The sequence below is a fragment of the Neofelis nebulosa genome, chromosome 12 (genome assembly GCF_028018385.1).
Source record: "Neofelis nebulosa isolate mNeoNeb1 chromosome 12, mNeoNeb1.pri, whole genome shotgun sequence".
Lineage (NCBI taxonomy): Eukaryota > Metazoa > Chordata > Mammalia > Carnivora > Felidae > Neofelis > Neofelis nebulosa.
Genome location: NC_080793.1, coordinates 5,487,166 through 5,504,743, shown reverse-complemented (window position 1 = coordinate 5,504,743; position 17,578 = coordinate 5,487,166). Strand labels below are relative to the sequence as shown.

At 60.2% G+C, this 17,578-nt stretch overlaps 1 protein-coding gene across 1 annotated transcript; it reads left to right on the top strand.

The window, feature by feature from the left end:
* Positions 1-602: 602 nt before the first annotated feature.
* PLPP7 (phospholipid phosphatase 7 (inactive)) lies at positions 603-12,974 on the top strand. The gene is made up of 2 exons (XM_058693783.1): positions 603-1,627; positions 11,743-12,974. Exons 1-2 carry the CDS (start codon positions 1,177-1,179, stop codon positions 12,105-12,107), a joined length of 816 nt encoding a protein of 271 aa, XP_058549766.1. The 5' UTR covers positions 603-1,176; the 3' UTR covers positions 12,108-12,974.
* The last annotated feature ends 4,604 nt before the right edge of the window (positions 12,975-17,578 follow it).

Below are 17,578 nucleotides of genomic sequence, written 5' to 3'. Positions count from 1 at the left end.
CTCTCAGTCTGCCCTCTTTGGCTCCCAGCCTCTCTTGTCCTTCTGCGTCATGCACCGGCCGCACAGGCCTCTGGGACTTCATGTGGGGTAACCTGTCCTCCCACCGTGATTCTCAAGACAAACCGAGGCTGTGGTTCTGTGACCCTATCCCACGTCTCTGCACCTGCAATCATTTCCATGTCATTTGTCTGACCCCCCCCCCGTACCCCCCCCCCCCCCCCACTGAACTGAGCTTCCCGGGGACAGGACGGACCTGTCATTTGTGGCGCGTGCCAGGCCCCTCGGGTCGCATCAGGCGTGTTTGATAACCACTGGTGGGCTGCCTGAAGCTGCCGGAGTGCCCCTGTCCTTCGAAAAAATTCTAAGCAGTGGAGGCAGCCTCCAAGAGGCAGATCCATTACCAACCGATCACCCAACCCTCCCTCTAATGGAAATCAGATCTTACAGATTATTGCCATTTGATTGGACTCTCATGCACCGAAGCCAAATTCAAGACTGATCAAAAAATAGGAATAAAGCCCCAACCTGCCAGCTTAATGAAATGCTGTCAAGGTTAGGGGGGCGGGCAGGGGCTGGGCCCGGCCCCAGCCGACCCAAGATGATGCCGTCAGTGACGTCCTTCACTCCGTCTGGTGCCCGGGGAGGCCTTTGGCGTGGCCCCACTGTCCGGTCCATGGGACAGGGTCCCCGGGCCCAGGCCAATGGGGCGGGTGAGCCTGGCTCACAGGGGTCCGCGCTGCTCCGAGGGAACCTGGTAAGAGCAGGGGTTAGTTCAGGGCCTGCGTCCGGGGGGCCTCTGGGCCAGGGCAGTGGGAGGACTACATTTCCCAGACTCCTCCAGTCCCGGGGAGTGAGCCATTGGAAGATTTAAATAGCCCAGGCCCAGAGGCAGCGAGGCCGCAGCTGTGGACTCGTCCGGCTCCCCGGTGGCTCCATTGGCGCTGGCCCGCATCGGTGGGCTCGATTGGCTGCGCAGCTGGCACTGACGTCCCCGTGGAGCCCGGTGGCAGCTGGAGGTAAACAGCCATGTGCAATCCTGCACTCTATATTTAACAGCTGCTGCGGAGAAGGCAGGGAAGCAGGGAGTGGTAGCGGGATCCCTGGGGCGGCTCCAGTCTTCGGGGAGAAGGCCTCCCAGCCCGGCTGGCACTGGCCCTCGTGGCGCGAGGCGTCACCATGCCAGCCTCCCAGAGCCGCGCCCGGGCCCGGGACCGCAACAACGTCCTCAACAGAGCCGAGTTCCTGTCCCTGAACCAGCCCCCCAAGGGCGCCCCGGAGCCCCGCAGCTCGGGCAGGAAGGCCCCGGGCCCCTCGGCGCAGCCCCCGGCCCCTGGCGATGGGACCCGCGAGAGGCGCCAGTCACAGCAGCTGCCCGAGGAGGACTGCATGCAGCTGAACCCCTCCTTCAAGGGCATCGCCTTCAACTCCCTGCTGGCCATTGACATCTGCATGTCCAAGCGGCTGGGGGTGTGTGCCGGCCGTGCCGCGTCCTGGGCCAGCGCCCGCTCCATGGTCAAGCTCATTGGCATCACGGGCCACGGCATCCCCTGGATCGGGGGTACTATCCTCTGCCTGGTGAAGAGCAGCACACTGGCCGGCCAGGAGGTGCTCATGAACCTGCTCCTGGGTGAGTGTGCCCGCCGTCCGCCACCCGCCCCGCCAGTTCCCCCGGGAGGGAGCCCACACCACCCCGCCCCCCGCCAGCATGAGTGGGGCCCTCAGAAGCCGCCTGGAACCATCTAATGAGGTTAGGCAGGAAGGGTGCCCCAGAAACAGGCAAACCTCCAGCCTGGGAAAGAGAGAGCCGGGGATGCACAGGCGGAGGCCCCCCTCCAGAGCAGGGGCCTCGAGAAGGTGGAGGCCCTGAGGGAACCTCCAAGGAAGGGCCCGGCTCTTGACCAAGTGCCCCCACTGCCCCAGAGGCGGCTTGAAGGGAGGGGGTGCTGGAGGATGTGGCCTCGAGGGAGGCCGTCAAGAATCTGGTGGGGGTCCTGGAGCTGGGATCCTGGTAAGTGTCCAGAGAGGGGGAGCTCCCATCCCATGGGCTGGGGTCCTTGAGTTCCTAGGCTGCTTGCAAACAGGGCTTGTGAGCTGCTCCCATGCCCCCCCGCCCCCGGTTGGTTCAGAGCCCCTGCCTGCTGCCCAGGCCTGGGGGTGCCGGAGGTCCATTCTGGGGCTCCTGCCCACTTGTGGCCGCCTAGAGTCCTTACCTGCTGCTTCCCTAGGTGAGTCGCTGGAGGAACCGGCCAGGTGAGCTGGTGCTGGTTTGTTTTACCTCCGTCTCTGCTGCCGGTATCTCTCCATTTGGCCCCGCCCTGTGCTGGGGGACCCACTCCCCTCCACTTGCAAGGTGACACCGACCCCCATCCTGCGCACCTGCAGATCCCCAAGGTGCTAGGGGAACCCCGGCTTCCACCCTCCACGCCGGGCCCACGTTGGTCCCCTCGGCCCTCTCAGCGCGGCCACCAATTTGGGCACAGGCGGTCGGAGGTCTCAGGCCAAGCAAACCCTGCCGAGGGAACCCAGCTCCAGAAGGGGGGTAGTAGGCTGGGCCACCGACAGCTGCGATCCCAGATGAAGTTAGGACAATGTGCATCTCGCTGCTTAGGTCTCAGACGGTCTGGGGCTGGACACGCTGTGGGTGGGACGTGGGGAGGAGGAGACGGTCAGGGGCTTCCTTGCAACCCCCCCACCACCACGTTTTCCCGTTCTTCTTATTAAATCGTTTACATTACTCGTGGTTTCCCCCGAATAGACAGTCCCGCGTGACTGGTGCTATTATCGCTCCCACTTTACAGATTAGGAAACTGAGGTTCCTATAAATAAAGCAACCTGGCCAAGGCTTCGGAGCTAGAGATTTGCACCGGGTCCGCCTGACACCAGGCTTGTGCTCTTTCCAGGCGCCCTGCCACGGGCTTCCCGGGGCAGAGCCCTGCGCTCATTATCCAAGGTTTCCCTGGGGCTCTTACAGCCCCAGACAGAGCAGCCGTTCCAGAAAGCTGTGTTGGGAGTTAGGTTGTCTGGTGTCCGAGGACAGGGGTGAGAAGGGACCCTGAAGCCTCCCTCTCAGCCCTGCTCCCTAGCCCCTGTCCGCAGGTCCCTTCCCTGGGTGAGGTTGGAGGTGATAAAGCTGTATTTGTAATGTGTTCAATGTTAACTATGTGCCCAGCATTGCATGAAACACAGCGCTTCTAATCCTCTCACAGTCCCAGGAGGGAGAAGCAGCATCTTCCCCTTGTAAAGAGGAGGAAACTGAGGCACAGGGGGGCGGCTTGCCCACGGTCATGCAGCTGGTCAGAGACGGTGCGGGGAGCACTTCTAGCTTGTTAAGAGGAGGTTTCTGGCTCATTCCGGCAACCAGCAGCTGTGGGCCCAAAGGCACCTGCTTCAGATTCGGGATGCCTCCCTTCTCGAATAAGAATGACAAGTCGTTCTTAAGTTTTTAAAAACGTCATTCATTGAGCTTCTTTGTGTACCGAATACGATGCCACGAATGTCCTGTATTTCATCATCTAAAAATACTTTTAACGACTTAATAAGCATTCGTATACCCGCTTTACAGATGAGTTAACCGAGGTTCAGAGGGGTCCAGGGACATGCCCACTCCACACAAGCGTTAGTGGCAGGCCCAGGGAGCAAAGCCACGTCCTCCAGACGGCAAACCCTTTGCCTCCCCGCTCGCCGTCAGCCTGCAGGCTGCGGGTACCACCCCATCGTTCCAGAAGCATGAATACAGCAAGGAGGTGAAGGGTCTGGGGGGAAGTTTTCCACCTGCCAGCACCTTTGCTGGTATATCTGGGCGCTAAGAGCACAGAGAAATAGGGGCCTGGCCCAAAGCAGCCTCTCAACAGCAGGTGCTCAGAGCAGGCAGAGTGGTCTGTGGGCTCCGCTCACTCTGTGGGGGTGCAGACCAAGCCCCTCACTTCCGTGGCAGGAAGCAGGTAGCCAAGGTAGGTTCAGATCCCACAGCTCTGGCCCAGCCCGCCAGGGGGTCTGCCATTCTCTACCTGGGGAGAGCAGCGCAGAGTGGAGAGTTCGGTCTGTCCTTCAGTCTTGGGGGGGGACGGCGGGGAGCAGCTTTCCACCCTAGAGCACAGGCTCCCAGGTCAGACTGGGCTTTTTCCAATCCTTCCCTGACCCTTTCTCTCTGTGAGCTTGTTCAAGCCCGTTCCCGTCTCTGAACCTCAGTTTCCTGATCTGTACGTGGGGCCCCAGGGCTTAGAGGAAGCTGATAAGGCACTTGGCACAGTGGGTTGCAGGTGAACATCCCAGTCCTGCCCTCCTGCCCTGAGCACTGGGGCACCTAGCTAATTCCCGGGGGGCAGTCTCTGGGCTGGGAGTGGAGGCCCCCCCCCCTGTGTAGTTGGGACCTAGGCTCCCTGCGGCCCCAGAAGGGAAAACTCAGGTGCCCTGGGAACGGAGAGTTCTAGCCGGTCACCCTGGGAGGGGTCCCAGCTGGGCCAGGAGGAAGTCCTCTGCACTGCCCCCCCACCTCCGTGTTCCCTCCCCCCAGGGCCATGCTGCCCAGCCTGGAGAACAAGCCAAAAGGGGTCTTAGCAGCTGGCAAAACCTTGGACTCCAGAGTCGGCTGGACCTGGGTGCAAATCCTAGCCCCGCTGTGGGAACTCGGACACGTGACTTTGCCTCTCTGAGCCTCATTTTCCTCATCCGGCAAATGGGTGGCTGGGACAGCTCACTGAAGAAGGACACATGAGAATCTTGGCTCATACTAATGCCAGTTAACGCTTGTGCAACTCTGCAGAGCAGCATCCTTGCCCCATCGCCATTATCAGAAGCAGTCCTGGGTCCCCCCCCCTCCCAGGCCCCAGACACCTGTGAGATGACTCAGTCCCCTCCCTCGGCCCTCCCCTGCAGCATCAGGCTTGATGATCCCACAGAGAGCCATGCGACAGGTGACCTAGGCCAATCCCAGCTCACCAAGCCCATCCCGGTTTCTTCGTGGGCCTGTCCTTGGCGGACCATGGCTCCCATGTCTTGTTGCCATGATCTAGAAAAGTGTCTCTATTGGGATTGTCCTGTCTATTAAAATTTTAGCCATTTTAAGTGTTCATGGCCATTGAACACATTTGCAATGTCATACAGCCATCACCACCGTCCGTCTCCGGAGCTTTTCCTCTTCCCAAACGGAACCCCCATCTCCATTAAACGTTGACTCCCCAGCCCCTCGCCCAGCCCCTGGCACCCACCGTTCGCTCCCCTTCCTACGTCTCTATGAACGTGACTTCTCTGGGGACCTCAGAAAAGTGGAGTCACACACCGTCGTCCTTTTCGCTTTGAGTAATGGCCTCCAGGTTCCTCCGTGCTGTAGCGGGCATCAGGAGTCGCTTCCTTTTCAAGGCTAAGTAATATTCCGCGGTATGACTACGCCACGTTTTGTTGATCCGTCACCCATCAGTGGACACTTGGCTTGCTTCTGCCTGATGGCTGTCGCGAGCAGCGCCGCCGTGAACACGGGTGTGCAAGTCCCTGCTTTCGGCGCGCTGGGGTAATTTTTCGAAGACCACCCGCACTGTTGCCCGCACGTCTCTCTGTGTCCTTGCTAACGCCCACTGGTTTCCGGGTTTTGATAATGAGCATCCTAGTGAGCGTGCAAAGTGGTATCTCGTGGCTTTGAGTTGCATTTTCCTTAATGATCAGTGACGCCAAGCACTCTGTCATCATATCCTCTTCTAGCAAGGGAAATTCGAACATTACGAGGACAGATGACCAAAACAGTGAGGGCTTCCCTTAAACCCCCTCCTCCCCAGGAATAACATCCCCTGCGGCTTGGGTCACGGGCCTCCGGACGCGTGTGCCAGCCTAACTCTGGGCACATGCTAACATAGCGTAGGTTTCTCAAATGACCTCCTGCAGTGTTGTTCCCAGCAAGGCCTCCTTCTCACAGGACCCGCCGGGCCATGAACATGCCCTTTGGGAATGTGGTCTCAGCCCCACGTCCCTTTACCTCGAGCTTCAAGGTTCAGAAATCGGAACTGGCCCGTCAGCCTTACAGCAGCCCTACACCCACCCGGCCCCCCTGTGCAGACCCTCTGTATAATCTGTGATGTCATCTCTCCCTCACCACCCACTGGGTCTGCTCTTAGCGACGCCTTGGTGACGACCGCCCCCCCCTCCCTGCCTGCCTGTCCCTAATTGATGGCTACCTAGGCTGACCGGCCTTCCCATCTGGAGCTCTCCTGTGGAGCCGGTGGCTGCCAGATCTGTAGGGAGAGAACATTCCCCCGCCTTTTCCTGGCTTCACTTGTCATGTCTCCGTGGGGCTCAGTGAGACATCGGTCCCTCCGGGGGGGGGGGGCCTTCAGCCGCCCCCTGACCACGCACCGTCCTGACAGCTGCCCTTGTGGCCATGCGTGATTGGGCAGGCTCATGTCTACACTGCCTGGTGCTCAGCTGAGTGAATAGATGATGCTGTCAGACTCCTGTGCCTGTGGTTTTAATTTCCTTGTCCCCCAACAGTCTTTGGAGAGAGCCGGAGCTGGCCTTGGTATCTGGATTCTTCAGATGAGAAAGCAGATCGTTCAGGCCAGGGGAGATAGAGACAGGCCAGGGCCCTCGCATTGCCCACCCACCCCCCCCACCCCGCCGGGGTGCCCAGGGCTGGGGGCGTGGCTCTGGCTGAAGTCAGGGGCTGCCCAGGTCGGGAGAGGTGCCGGGCATGGGCACATGCGTCTACACACACACACTGCTCACACCGACAGAGTGGAGGTCCCAGTGCTAAAAGACTAGAAGGTTCCCACCTACCCTCGGGACACCCCTCTGCTCGCTGTGCACCTCCCTGAGAGCTACATCCTTCTGGAACCGTGCACTGGTTTTGTAAAGAGATTTCGCGTGCCTGTGCTGAAACACACATGAAGTTGACCACGTGAACCTTCTTTAAGCGCTAAAATGCAGCGGCATTAAATGCATTCGCATCGTAGGTAACCATCACCCCCACCCACCTCCAGAACTTTTCCGTTTTCCCAAACTGGGGCTCTGTCCCCACTTAAACAAGAACTCCCCATTCCCTGCCTTCACTTGAGAACGTCCCCAGGGTTCATCCATCCCCCAACCCTTGGTAACCGCTGTTTACTTTCCGTCTCTGTGAATTCGTCTATTCTAGGGTGCCCCCTAAAAGTGCAGTCATGCACCACTTGTCCTTTTGTAGAAATAACTGTTGAACAATGTGCCCAATAACGCCTGTTCATGGGAAGAAAACGATTAAATGCAGGATGACAGAAAGACAATTAAAAAATCACCCTCGTCTTCCTACCTAGAGAGAAGCACTCTTAACCAGTCGGTGGAGACTTCCGGACTTTGTGTCTCTGCATATAGACACATTTACATCTTATTTTATAAGAACGGCATCACACTGCAAATCCTGTTCGGTACTTGTCCTTCTCCACTTAACAAAAAACCCCACAGGGCTCCTTCGGTGGCTATAAATACACACCTGCCTCATCGTTGGCGGTGGCCCCAGCACGCCATTGTCTAGACTTGGCCACGACACATCCCATCCGTCTCTGACTCAAGGGCATCGCGTTGGTGCGGTCCTCGGTGTTAGGAAGACCGTGAATCACGGTGCGTAGATATTCTACGAATGGAAGAGCTGAGTCAAGGAAGTCGTGTTGCAAAGGCTTTTAGGTCTGAGGCCGAATGCCCTTCAGAAAGTTTAGACGGATTGGTGCTGCCCCACAGCCCTGCCGGCAGGTCCCCCAGATCCTGGAGGAGTTGGAACGGGGGGGGCTAAGAGGCAGGGTCGGCCCCCGGGGCCGGAAGAGCTGGGGCCCCTCCTCCCTGCCCCAGCCAGTGAGAGTCACGGCCCACAGACCCGTCCCCTCGCCCCGGGCAACAAGAAGCCCCCACCCCACCCCCTCCCTGGTCAGGCCGGGTTTGGCTCTCTGCTGAGCCCACAGCCTCCCCCTTCCCGCCTCCTGCCCAGCCTGATTCCCCCATGCTGGAAAGCAGCTGAAGCTCCACGGGGGCCAGGAGAGGTCACCTCAGCCATTCCTCTGCCTCCGGGCAGACACACACACACACACACACACACACACACACACACACACACACACACACAAGCGGCCAGTCACAGGCAGGCAGGAGGCCTCAGGAGCGGCCAATTCCAAATCTCCCATGATAGCAGCTCTTTTCTCAGAAAGCTCTGGCCCCTGGCCTCGACCCTGTGACCCCCCTGGTTCCGCAGGCAGCACAGGCCCCCAGGGTCTCTGAGGTGGGGAAGGACAGGGGACGCTGAGACAGGTCTCTCGTCCTGCTCTGAGGCGGGGAGGCTGCCGGGGCAGCAAGGCCTGGGGAACGGCTGTGCCTCCTGCCTGGGGGCCCGGACATCTCAGACCCCAGCTTGCTGAGAGGGGCCGGGAGTGGAAATGGCTACAACCGGGACGGTGAGGGAGGCCGAGCCCTGTGTCCCAGGCGCCGTTTATGAAGCGCGTCCTGCGAGCCGCGCTCTGAGTGGCCTCCGGGACTTTGTCAATGAGGGGAAGGGAGGCTGGGAGAGGCGGACGTGCCAAGGTCGTGCGGTCGGCAAGCAGCTGACCTTGAAGCTGGCCTCTGATTCTGGAGCCCAGGTGCGTGCACAGCCACTGCCCTCGTTGACCGCAGGGGGTGAAGGCCCGGGGAGTCCAGGTGGCCCGCTCTGCTCGCACGGCACGCCAGGGGCGACGGGCTTCTGCCGCCGTCCTGCCCCTCTCCCCCGAGCATCCTGCCGGGCCGACCTTCCCCGTGGGCCCCCGTTGCCTCCTCTCCAAGGCCAGGAGGAATGTAGGTCAGGGAAGTTGACAGTGCTGTGCGATCGAAATTCACGGAGCCCTGAGTGATGGTGCCATTTGCTTCTATTTCTGGGCCCTAGATTATGCGCTGATAGTGTCAGAATCATGGTCACAAGGAGGGCTGGCCGGGGTGCTGGAGGAGGGGCGGGCAGCCCCGTCCTGGCAGCAGGAGGTGGGGGTGGGTGGGGGGAGGCCCAGGGAAGGCATCAGCTGTGCTGGGGAGCCGTCCTGCCTCTTCCTCCTCCAAGCCCCAACACCCAACGGCCACAGCATGGGGACTGGGAGACCACTGTCCCGTTACAGAGAGGAACTCTATAACCAGTGCTTACTGCCCACCTGCTACCTCGGCCCCACGGCACTCGGCCAGCCGGGCTCACCAGCCCGGGGCCGGGCCGGTGCCTGACCTACCCGAGAGCCAGCCGTGCCCAGGAACTGGAGGTCCAGTGAATGAATGAACAAGGCATAGGATGGGCGGGGCCAGACAGACAGCCAGCGGCAAAGGGGTAGAGTCTCTACCTCGTTATGGCCTCAAGAGACAGAACCAGCCAGAAATAGCAGCGGATTCCCAATGGCCCAGACACAGGGGCGCCTGGGTGGCTCAGTCGCTTAAGCATCTGACTCTTGCTTTTAGCTCAGCTCACGATCTCATGGTTCGGGGGTTCAAGCCCCACGTCAGGCTCTGCGCTGACAGCATGGAGCCTGCTTGGGATTCTCTATCTCCCTCTGTCTCTGCCCTCCCCCGCTTGCTCGCTCTCAAAACTAAATATTGAAATCAGGGGACACAGGTAGCCTCCGAGGCCTCTGTGGGGGGGACAGGGGAGGGTCCCTGAACGGAGCCCCCCCCGCCAGCTTCTCCACAGGGCCGCCTCTCTTATCTGTTCCACACACTGAATCCTCGTATTTGCTTTCGACGGGGAAGAAATGCTTGGCTCCTAAAAAGTGAGGAGGGTGTGGGTCTAGCTCAGTCCTTGGCCTGTGGTTCCTGACCAGCCATGACGGGGGCCGGGGCGTGTGGGGAGACTCAGGCACAAGCCCTTCGTGCCTTCAGCCACCAAATCGGAGGATGCCAACACTGCCCCCTCCCTCCTGCCTTCCTCTGTGCACACCTGCTCCAGGATTCACGCTTGTCTGGGAAGGCAGCTTTTAGACCAGCAACAGCCTGCCAAGGTGATGAGCCTTGGTTTTTGGCTGAGAAACTTGGTCACCAGTTGGACAGACGACGATGCCTTCCAGTGACTAATGTCACGTTTGGCTCCTTCTCAGGGCCCGATCCTGGTCCACATTAACCCCCCAGACCCCAGCAGCCCACCCGACACCCAGGCTGTGGCTGGCCACCGCCCAAAGCGCCAGGGAAGCTCTGATTTCCCTGCGGGTGGCGGAGGTCTGGGAACAGGCGTCGGGTAATTTCGACCCTGGGGGGAGCCCCAGAGAAGGAGACACTCTCACCGACGCACCTGCTGGACCCGGCTGGCCGCCAGGATCAGGCCGGCTGGGACTGAGAAGTAATAAGGGCAAGTCCTGAAGGACGAGGGAGAATAAGTCGGCGGGGGAGGGACAGGGCGGAACCTTCCAGAAAGGACGAGCCGCAGGTACGAATACTCTGACCTCTAAGGCTTGGTCTTGTCCTCCGTAAAAGGGGGACGATATGGTTCGGCTGCTGCCGCGGCCAATAGTGTGATGGTTCCTCCAGAAGTTACCAGCTAGAGTTACCGTAGCATCGTGCGACTCCACCATAGGCCTGTCCTCACAAACACCGGAAACAGGCGCTCGGCAAATACTTGGATGCGAGCACCCACAATAGCCAGAAGGTGCAAGGAACCCAGACGTCCCCTGACAGGTGAACGGATACAGAAACGGCGGGGGGGAACAGTCCGGCAGCGGACTGTTATTCCGCTTTAGGAATAAGGTACCAGTGCGTGCTGCGTGGAAGGACCTCGGACACACGATCCTGAGTGAAAGCAGCCTCACACAAAAGGCCACGTGTCTGACTCCCTGCATGAGAAGTGCCCACAGGAGGCAGATCGGTGAGAGAGAGAGAGAAAAAGAGAGAGACAGAAAGCAGATCGGTGGCGGCCAGGGCTGGGGGCAATAGGAGAGGGACAGGTCGTGTCATGGGTCCCGGACTTCCTTTTGGGGGTGAGAAGCGTGTTTTGCAGCTGGGAACTGGTGGGTGTACAGTCCTGTGAATGTATTTTCTTAAGTGTATTTATTTTGAGAGAGAGAGAGAGAGAGAGAAGGCACGCGCGGGGAAGGGGCAGAGAGAGACAAGGAGAGAGAATCCCAAGCAGGCTCCGAGCCGTCAGCACAGAGCCCGACGCGGGGCTCGAACTCACGGACCGTGAGATCATGACCTGAGCCGAAGTCGGTGGCCCAACCGACTGAGCCCCCCCAGGCGCCCCAACTCTGTGAGTGTGTTGAATGCCACTGAACTCTATGCTTAGGTGACACGAATTTCACCTTCGCTTCTCAAAACCAGGGACATAGTCATGTGCTGTTCCCAGGACCGTAGGGACGTCAGTGAGGTCCTTCCAGAAGAATCACCAGCCGGGGTCGGTGGGTCAGGACCGAGGCCCTCCTCAGGGGCCCGTGCTGCCCCCGATGACCCACTCTGTCGTGCTGGCACCTTTACCGAGCGCCGTGAACAAATCGGGTTCGGGCCCTCGCGGAGCACGTGTGGCGTCAGGGAAGAGAGACGAGAGGGATGCTGAGAAAGCGTGTGATGGGCCAGGGCTTCGGTAAACGGGCGGTCGGGAAGGCCGGTCTGCCGAGGAAAGGGAGGGCCTGGGCCGGGTGGGCGTCCCAGGAAAGGGCGTTCAGGTACAGCACAGGCAAAGGCCCTGGGGTAGAAACGCGCCGGGGGGTCAGCGTGGCTGGAGCGAAGGAAGCAAGGCAGGGCGGGGGTGCTGAGGTGTGAGGGGGATGCTGACGGTCCCTCGGGGCCTCTCCCTCCCGCCCACAGCCCTGCTCCTGGACATCATGACGGTGGCCGGCGTGCAGAAACTCATCAAGCGTCGCGGCCCGTTCGAGACGAACCCCAGCCTCCTGGACTACCTCACCATGGACGTGTACGCCTTCCCCGCCGGGCACGCCAGCCGCGCGGCCATGGTGTCCAAGTTCTTCCTCAGCCACCTGGTGCTGGCCGTGCCCCTGCGCGTCCTGCTGGTACTCTGGGCCTTCTGCGTGGGCCTGTCGCGCGTGATGATCGGACGGCACCACATCACGGACGTCATCTCGGGCTTCGTCATCGGCTACTTCCAGTTCCGCCTGGTGGAGCTGGTCTGGATGTCCTCCAACACCTGCCAGATGCTCATCTCCGCCTGGTGAGCCGCCTGCTCGGGGCCCCGGGAGCCGAGAGAGGAGGCAGGCGCGGCGGCCGACCGGCGGCCTCACGTCCCCCGTCGCGGTTGGAGGCTGGCGACCGCGGCCGGGCCGCCCGGAGGCTCGGTGCGGCCGGCAGGGGCGGGTGCTCTCTGCCCCTTTGCCTGGACCGCGCGCGTCCTCTCTGGGCCACGCTTTGCTTCCGCCACGGAGAAGGCAGGCGAGAACTAAAGGTGGCGGGAGCGGGGCCGGGTCTTGTCCCGTCCCTCGGTCGCCGTCACGACTGCTGAGTGCTTGGCTGTGCCCGCCGTGCCCACAGCACGATGCCTGGCAGAGCGCCCCCCCCCCACCCACCGCCCAGCACAGGTGCCACTGCCATTAACGGTCATCGGTAGCTCAGGGCAGCACTTTCCCAAGGGCGCCCTGCCGGATGCCAGCCTGCAAGACGCTTTGGGAAGGAAAAGGGTTTTGTGGTCAAATGAACTTGGGCAATGCCGCGCACCGTGCCCCCGTGCCGGACATTCACGAGGGCCGTTGTCGCCACAAAGGCTCTGACAAGTCCTGTGCAAATGCTTCCTGTCAAACTCCGTGTTTCCTCAGCGTATTTGACCACAGACTCCTTTTCTCGAGGAACAGCTGCTAACCCCCAAAGAACCGCCGTTTCCTCAAGCGCGTTTTGGGAGAGGCCGCCCGGGAGCCGGAGGGCCTGAGGCACGCGTGGGCCTCTCCCAGCGCCTGTGCAGAGCTCACAGCCGCGGGCATCGGTGCCGCTTTGGCCCCCAGGGGCCGGACTCCATGTGACCTGATAGGTCGTTTCCAAGTACCCATCATGGATGTGCATTTCCTGTGACAATACAAGGCGATATGCAGCGACCCCTCTCCTGCGTGCTCTCTCCTCGTGCGATGCAGGTTTCCAGGCAGGAGGGTCTCTGTTGACACAAAAGGGTGGGATGTCTTCAGCCCCGGATGGGCCGTGGTGTCAGGTGGTCAGAGGTTAAGGGGCTCCTAGATTTTTCCGGGCTGGTTGGTCGTTCTCCCTGAGGTCACGATGCGGGGTCTCGAACTCACAAACTGTGAGATCGTGCCCCGGGGCTGAGATCCAGAGTTGGACACTTAGCCGACTGAGCCACTCAGGCGCCCCCATTTTCACTTACATCTTAATCACATCTGCAAAGACTCGATTTCTGAATGAGGTCACATTCACAGGCGCTGAGAGTTAGGACTTCAGCATATCTTTCGGGGCCCACAATGCGACCCATAACACCTACGATCCTTTGGGGGAGGAAACCGCCTTCCTCTCTCAGCCAGGCCATGGGGACAGGGCAGAACATTCCCGTCTGCAGAGGGGTCCAGCTGCCCGTGGTGAACGGTGGGTGGGGGGGTCTCCGGACCTAGAGCACTCCACAGGCCTAGCCCTCAGGCCTGACTACCCTCCCCTCCTGCTGCAGGGAACCCACATCCGCCCCTTCCCCCCCCCCCACCCCCGCCTGGGACTTGCCCCAGCAGACAGGACCCGCCCTCCCTCCGCAACCCACCCCCCCAAGGCCCCGGGCTTCTCTCCTGAGCCTCCGGTGTTCCCTTTGCTGCTAGGGGTGTGGGACACCTGCACCTTGTCTTTTCCCTCGAGGGGCTCTGGGGCACCCAACCGGCCGGGCCACCACGATTTAAACCCCCATCTTGCCACGTTGAACATCGGCTGCTTCTGGAGCCTTTAAAATACATTCTGCGCATTTCCACGGACGCTCCCAGGTGGCGAGTTTACGGGATGCGGAACAGAATGGGGTGAGGCTGTCTTCCTTCTTCACCTCGCCCCTACCCTGGGAACCTGCCGTCCACGGTGGATCCCGCTCCGGCTTTGGGCTGGGGACGGGCCCACGTCCCCAGCAGGGACACAGGTCCCCAAGGGCTCTGCCTCTGCAGGGGGTGGGTGGCGGTCTCTGGAGTGTCTAGGATGAGAGGGGATGCTGGAGACTGGAGGCCCCTCGGCGGCCCCCCTAAGGCTTAAGGGGAGCTGGTGGCTCCCCGAGCGCCTAACAAATGCTTAAGAGGAAAGGCATCCTGGGAAGCCTTGTCTGGAAGGCACACGCTGTGGGGTGTCAGTTACACTGGGTGCTAGAGACCCAGGCTCAGGCCAGTGCCAGCTCTTCCTGGCAGCGGTGACATCCCCTCTCGGAGCCCTCGTGTCCTGATCTGTCAGACAAGGATGACAGTGATCCCTGTGAGGGCATGCGTGACCCCGGGGCGCCCTCCGTGGGGGAGCCTGGCGTAAGGTCTGTGCCCGAGGATGTCACCCTGGCATCCTGGACGGACCGCTCTGAGGGAGCCCATGAGAGCAGAGCTGGGGGCGGGGTTGGGATGATTCCTCAGGAACCCACCATCCCCCCACTGTTTCCGGAGAGAGCCTGGGGCCGGGGACTGGGGGCAGGGGAGACGAGGGGACAGCTTCCAGAGCCCCAGCGATGCAACCAGAAAGTATGGGTGTGTTGTTGCATGGGTATAGGGACCGGACTCCTGTGACCAAAGCCAATACCTGCTCCCTCTTTCTTTTTTTTTTTTTTTTTTTTTTCCTGGTGAATTTTAAGAAGCGGTGTTTGAATGGTGAACCAAGCCTGCGTGCCCGGGATAAACCCCGGGGGTCACGACGCAGTACCCTTTTCTAAATACTGCTGGATTGGACTGGATAAAGATCTTGTTAAGGATTTTTGCCTCTCGAGCCACGAGGGCCGTCCTTGATCTGTCTGTGTCCGCCTGGGTCATCAGGGTAACGCTGACCTCGTCTATTTTTCCGAGAGGCTGTGCAGAATCGACATTTTCCTCTTTACCCCTCAGATCTCAGGCCTCTCCTTCGTTCCTAACCTCTCCGGAACCACCTGTCAGTGAAGCTGACATTCAATTCACGACTGACTCTGGGAGAGGAGGGGAGGGGAGGGGACTTGGCCCTATTTTACAGGCGAGAAGACTGAGGCTCAGAGAAGGAAAGTCGTTTCCCCAAAGTCACTCAGCTAGGATGTGGCACGGCCTGGATTGGAGCCCAGGCCTGAGCGACCTCAGAGCAGAGAAGCCCTCTGGAAAACAGAGGGGCAGGGCGCCCCCCCAGCGTCGGGGCAAGGTTGCCGGCAACGGGTGGCTTGGCTTTTCGTATAATTATTTATTGACATCTAGTTGGTGCACAATAGTTGTATTAGCTTCAGGTGTGCCACTTTTTTATTTAATTTTTTTTTTTATTTTTTTAACGTTTATTTATTTTTGAGACAGGGAGAGACAGAGCACGAACGGGGGAGGGGCAGAGAGAGAGGGAGACACAGAGTCCGCAACAGGCTCCGGGCTCCGAGCGGTCGGCACAGAGCCCGACGCGGGGCTCGAACTCACGGACCGCGAGATCGTGACCCGAGCCGAAGTCGGACGCTCAACCGACCGAGCCACCCAGGCGCCCCTATTTAATTTTTTTTGAGAGAGAGAGCGAGAGCGCACGTGACAGAGAGAGTGGGGAGAGGGGCAGCCACACCCAGCGCAGAGCCCGTCGTGGGGCTTGATCCCACGACTGTGAGATCATGACCCGAGCCGAAATCAAGAGTCAGACGCTTAACCGAGTGTCTGCCCTCCAAGAGGCGAGGCAGAGGCCTGAGGACCGGTGCCCTCAAGGTGGCCCGGCCCCAAAGGTGTAGGCCAGAGTATCGCCCGCCTGGGTTTCCTCGGTAAAGGTCACTTGATTGGAGGGCCAAGGCGGGAGTGGAGGCCAAGCTGGAGTTGGGCTGGGCAGGCCGGTGTGGAGGAAAGAGCACACACATGGGAGTCGGACAGATCTGGCTTCAAATTCTGGCCCTGACGAATCACTGAGCCCTCTGAGCCTCGGTGTCCCCCTCTATAAAATGGGGCTGAGGCTGGCCGTGCACAGGTGTGAGGATTAGAGAGAGCCCCCAGCTGAGGCCTGCGAAGGAAAGAATGAGCTGCCTGGGCCACCGTGGCCCTGGGGAGGACACGCGTGCTCCCTGGGCCCTTGGGGGCGGGGCAGGACGCTAGGGGCTTGGCTGGGCAGGTGTCGGTTGGGAGCTGGGGAATCTGGAGGTGGGCGTGTGCCCGTGTCATGGTGGGACCAGTGCGGGCTGGCCTCTGCGTGGTTTGCCTGGACCCCGGGGTGGGAGTGCACAGGGCAGGGCCGGGTGTACAATCACCTGCCCCCTTCTCCATGGCAACCGCAGAGCTTCAGGGATTCTGTGCTCCTGGTCACCGTGGTTCAAATCCCAGGAGAGGGATGAACCCCACTCCAGCCCCAGAAAAGGGACAAAACAGCTGTTCTGTCTGTTGAGGATTTGGGGATGGGGTTGGCGAGGGCGGGGGGACAGAGGGACAGAGCTGGGTGTGAAGACTGGGGCCGTCACCTAGGAGGGGGGCGGGCGGGGCCTGTGGCTGGGGCTCAGAGACCTTGCTGGCTCTGGGGCTGTGCCTGCTCTGCCCCGGGGAGGGGCTGCACCTCCAAGTCCAAGTTCACAGGTGAGAGAGGCCGCTGGGAGCCGGCTTGGGGACAAGCCCTGGGGGGGGGGGGGGGGGTGGACCCTCGGGGAAGGCCAGAGCACTGGTCTCATCACGGTTACAATGAGGCTCTTGGGCTCCCAAATGCTGCAACCCCACCATGGAAAGAGGTGGCCTTAGGGCACGTCTGTCCCGGTGATGCTTCTGTGCGCTCACTCAGGCACAGAGACGTGTGACAGACATGCACAGGTGCCAGCCTGGGCCATAGCTCAAGTCCGGGCGTGCAGAGTGCCCACCACACTCGCCCGACTCACGAGCCAGTGGGAGGCGGGAGAGGTCACTCATGTTATATTCAAACTCAGGTTACCCTTATGGTTTTCTTTTCCTATGAAAAGGATATACGTTCACGCTGGGGGAAATGGGAAGACAGGCACGAAGAAAATAGCCTTTCAGTTCATCTTGGCGTCATGTTGCCTTGAGATGACCCTTAACGAGACCGTGCCCTGTGCCATCCACCTGAATTCTCACACACACACACACACGCACACACGCACACACACGCACTTCAAACCAAGCAGAATGGCACATATTCTTTTCATAATCTGCTCTTTTATTTCATCGGATGTCACGGACACGTCTCTGGGGCAGGCACGTCTCCGGATGCCCTCCCAGTGTCCCACAGAGCCGTCAGCTGCACACATCACTTCCTCTTTTTTTTATTAACTTTTTTCGTTTTCATTCTAGTATAGTTAACGTGCATCCATTTTCTTTCTTTCTTTTTAATGCTTATTTATCATGGAGGGAGAGCGCAAGCAGGGGAGGGGCAGGGAGAGAGGGAGAGGGGGACACAGAATCCGAAGCGGGCTCCAGGCTCCGAGCCACCAGCACAGAGCCCGACGCGGGGCTCGAACCCACAGACCGCGAGACCATGACCTGAGCCAAAGTCAGCCGCTTAACCGACTGAACTCCCCCAGGCACCCCGCCACGCGTCTGTTTTCTTAGCCAGG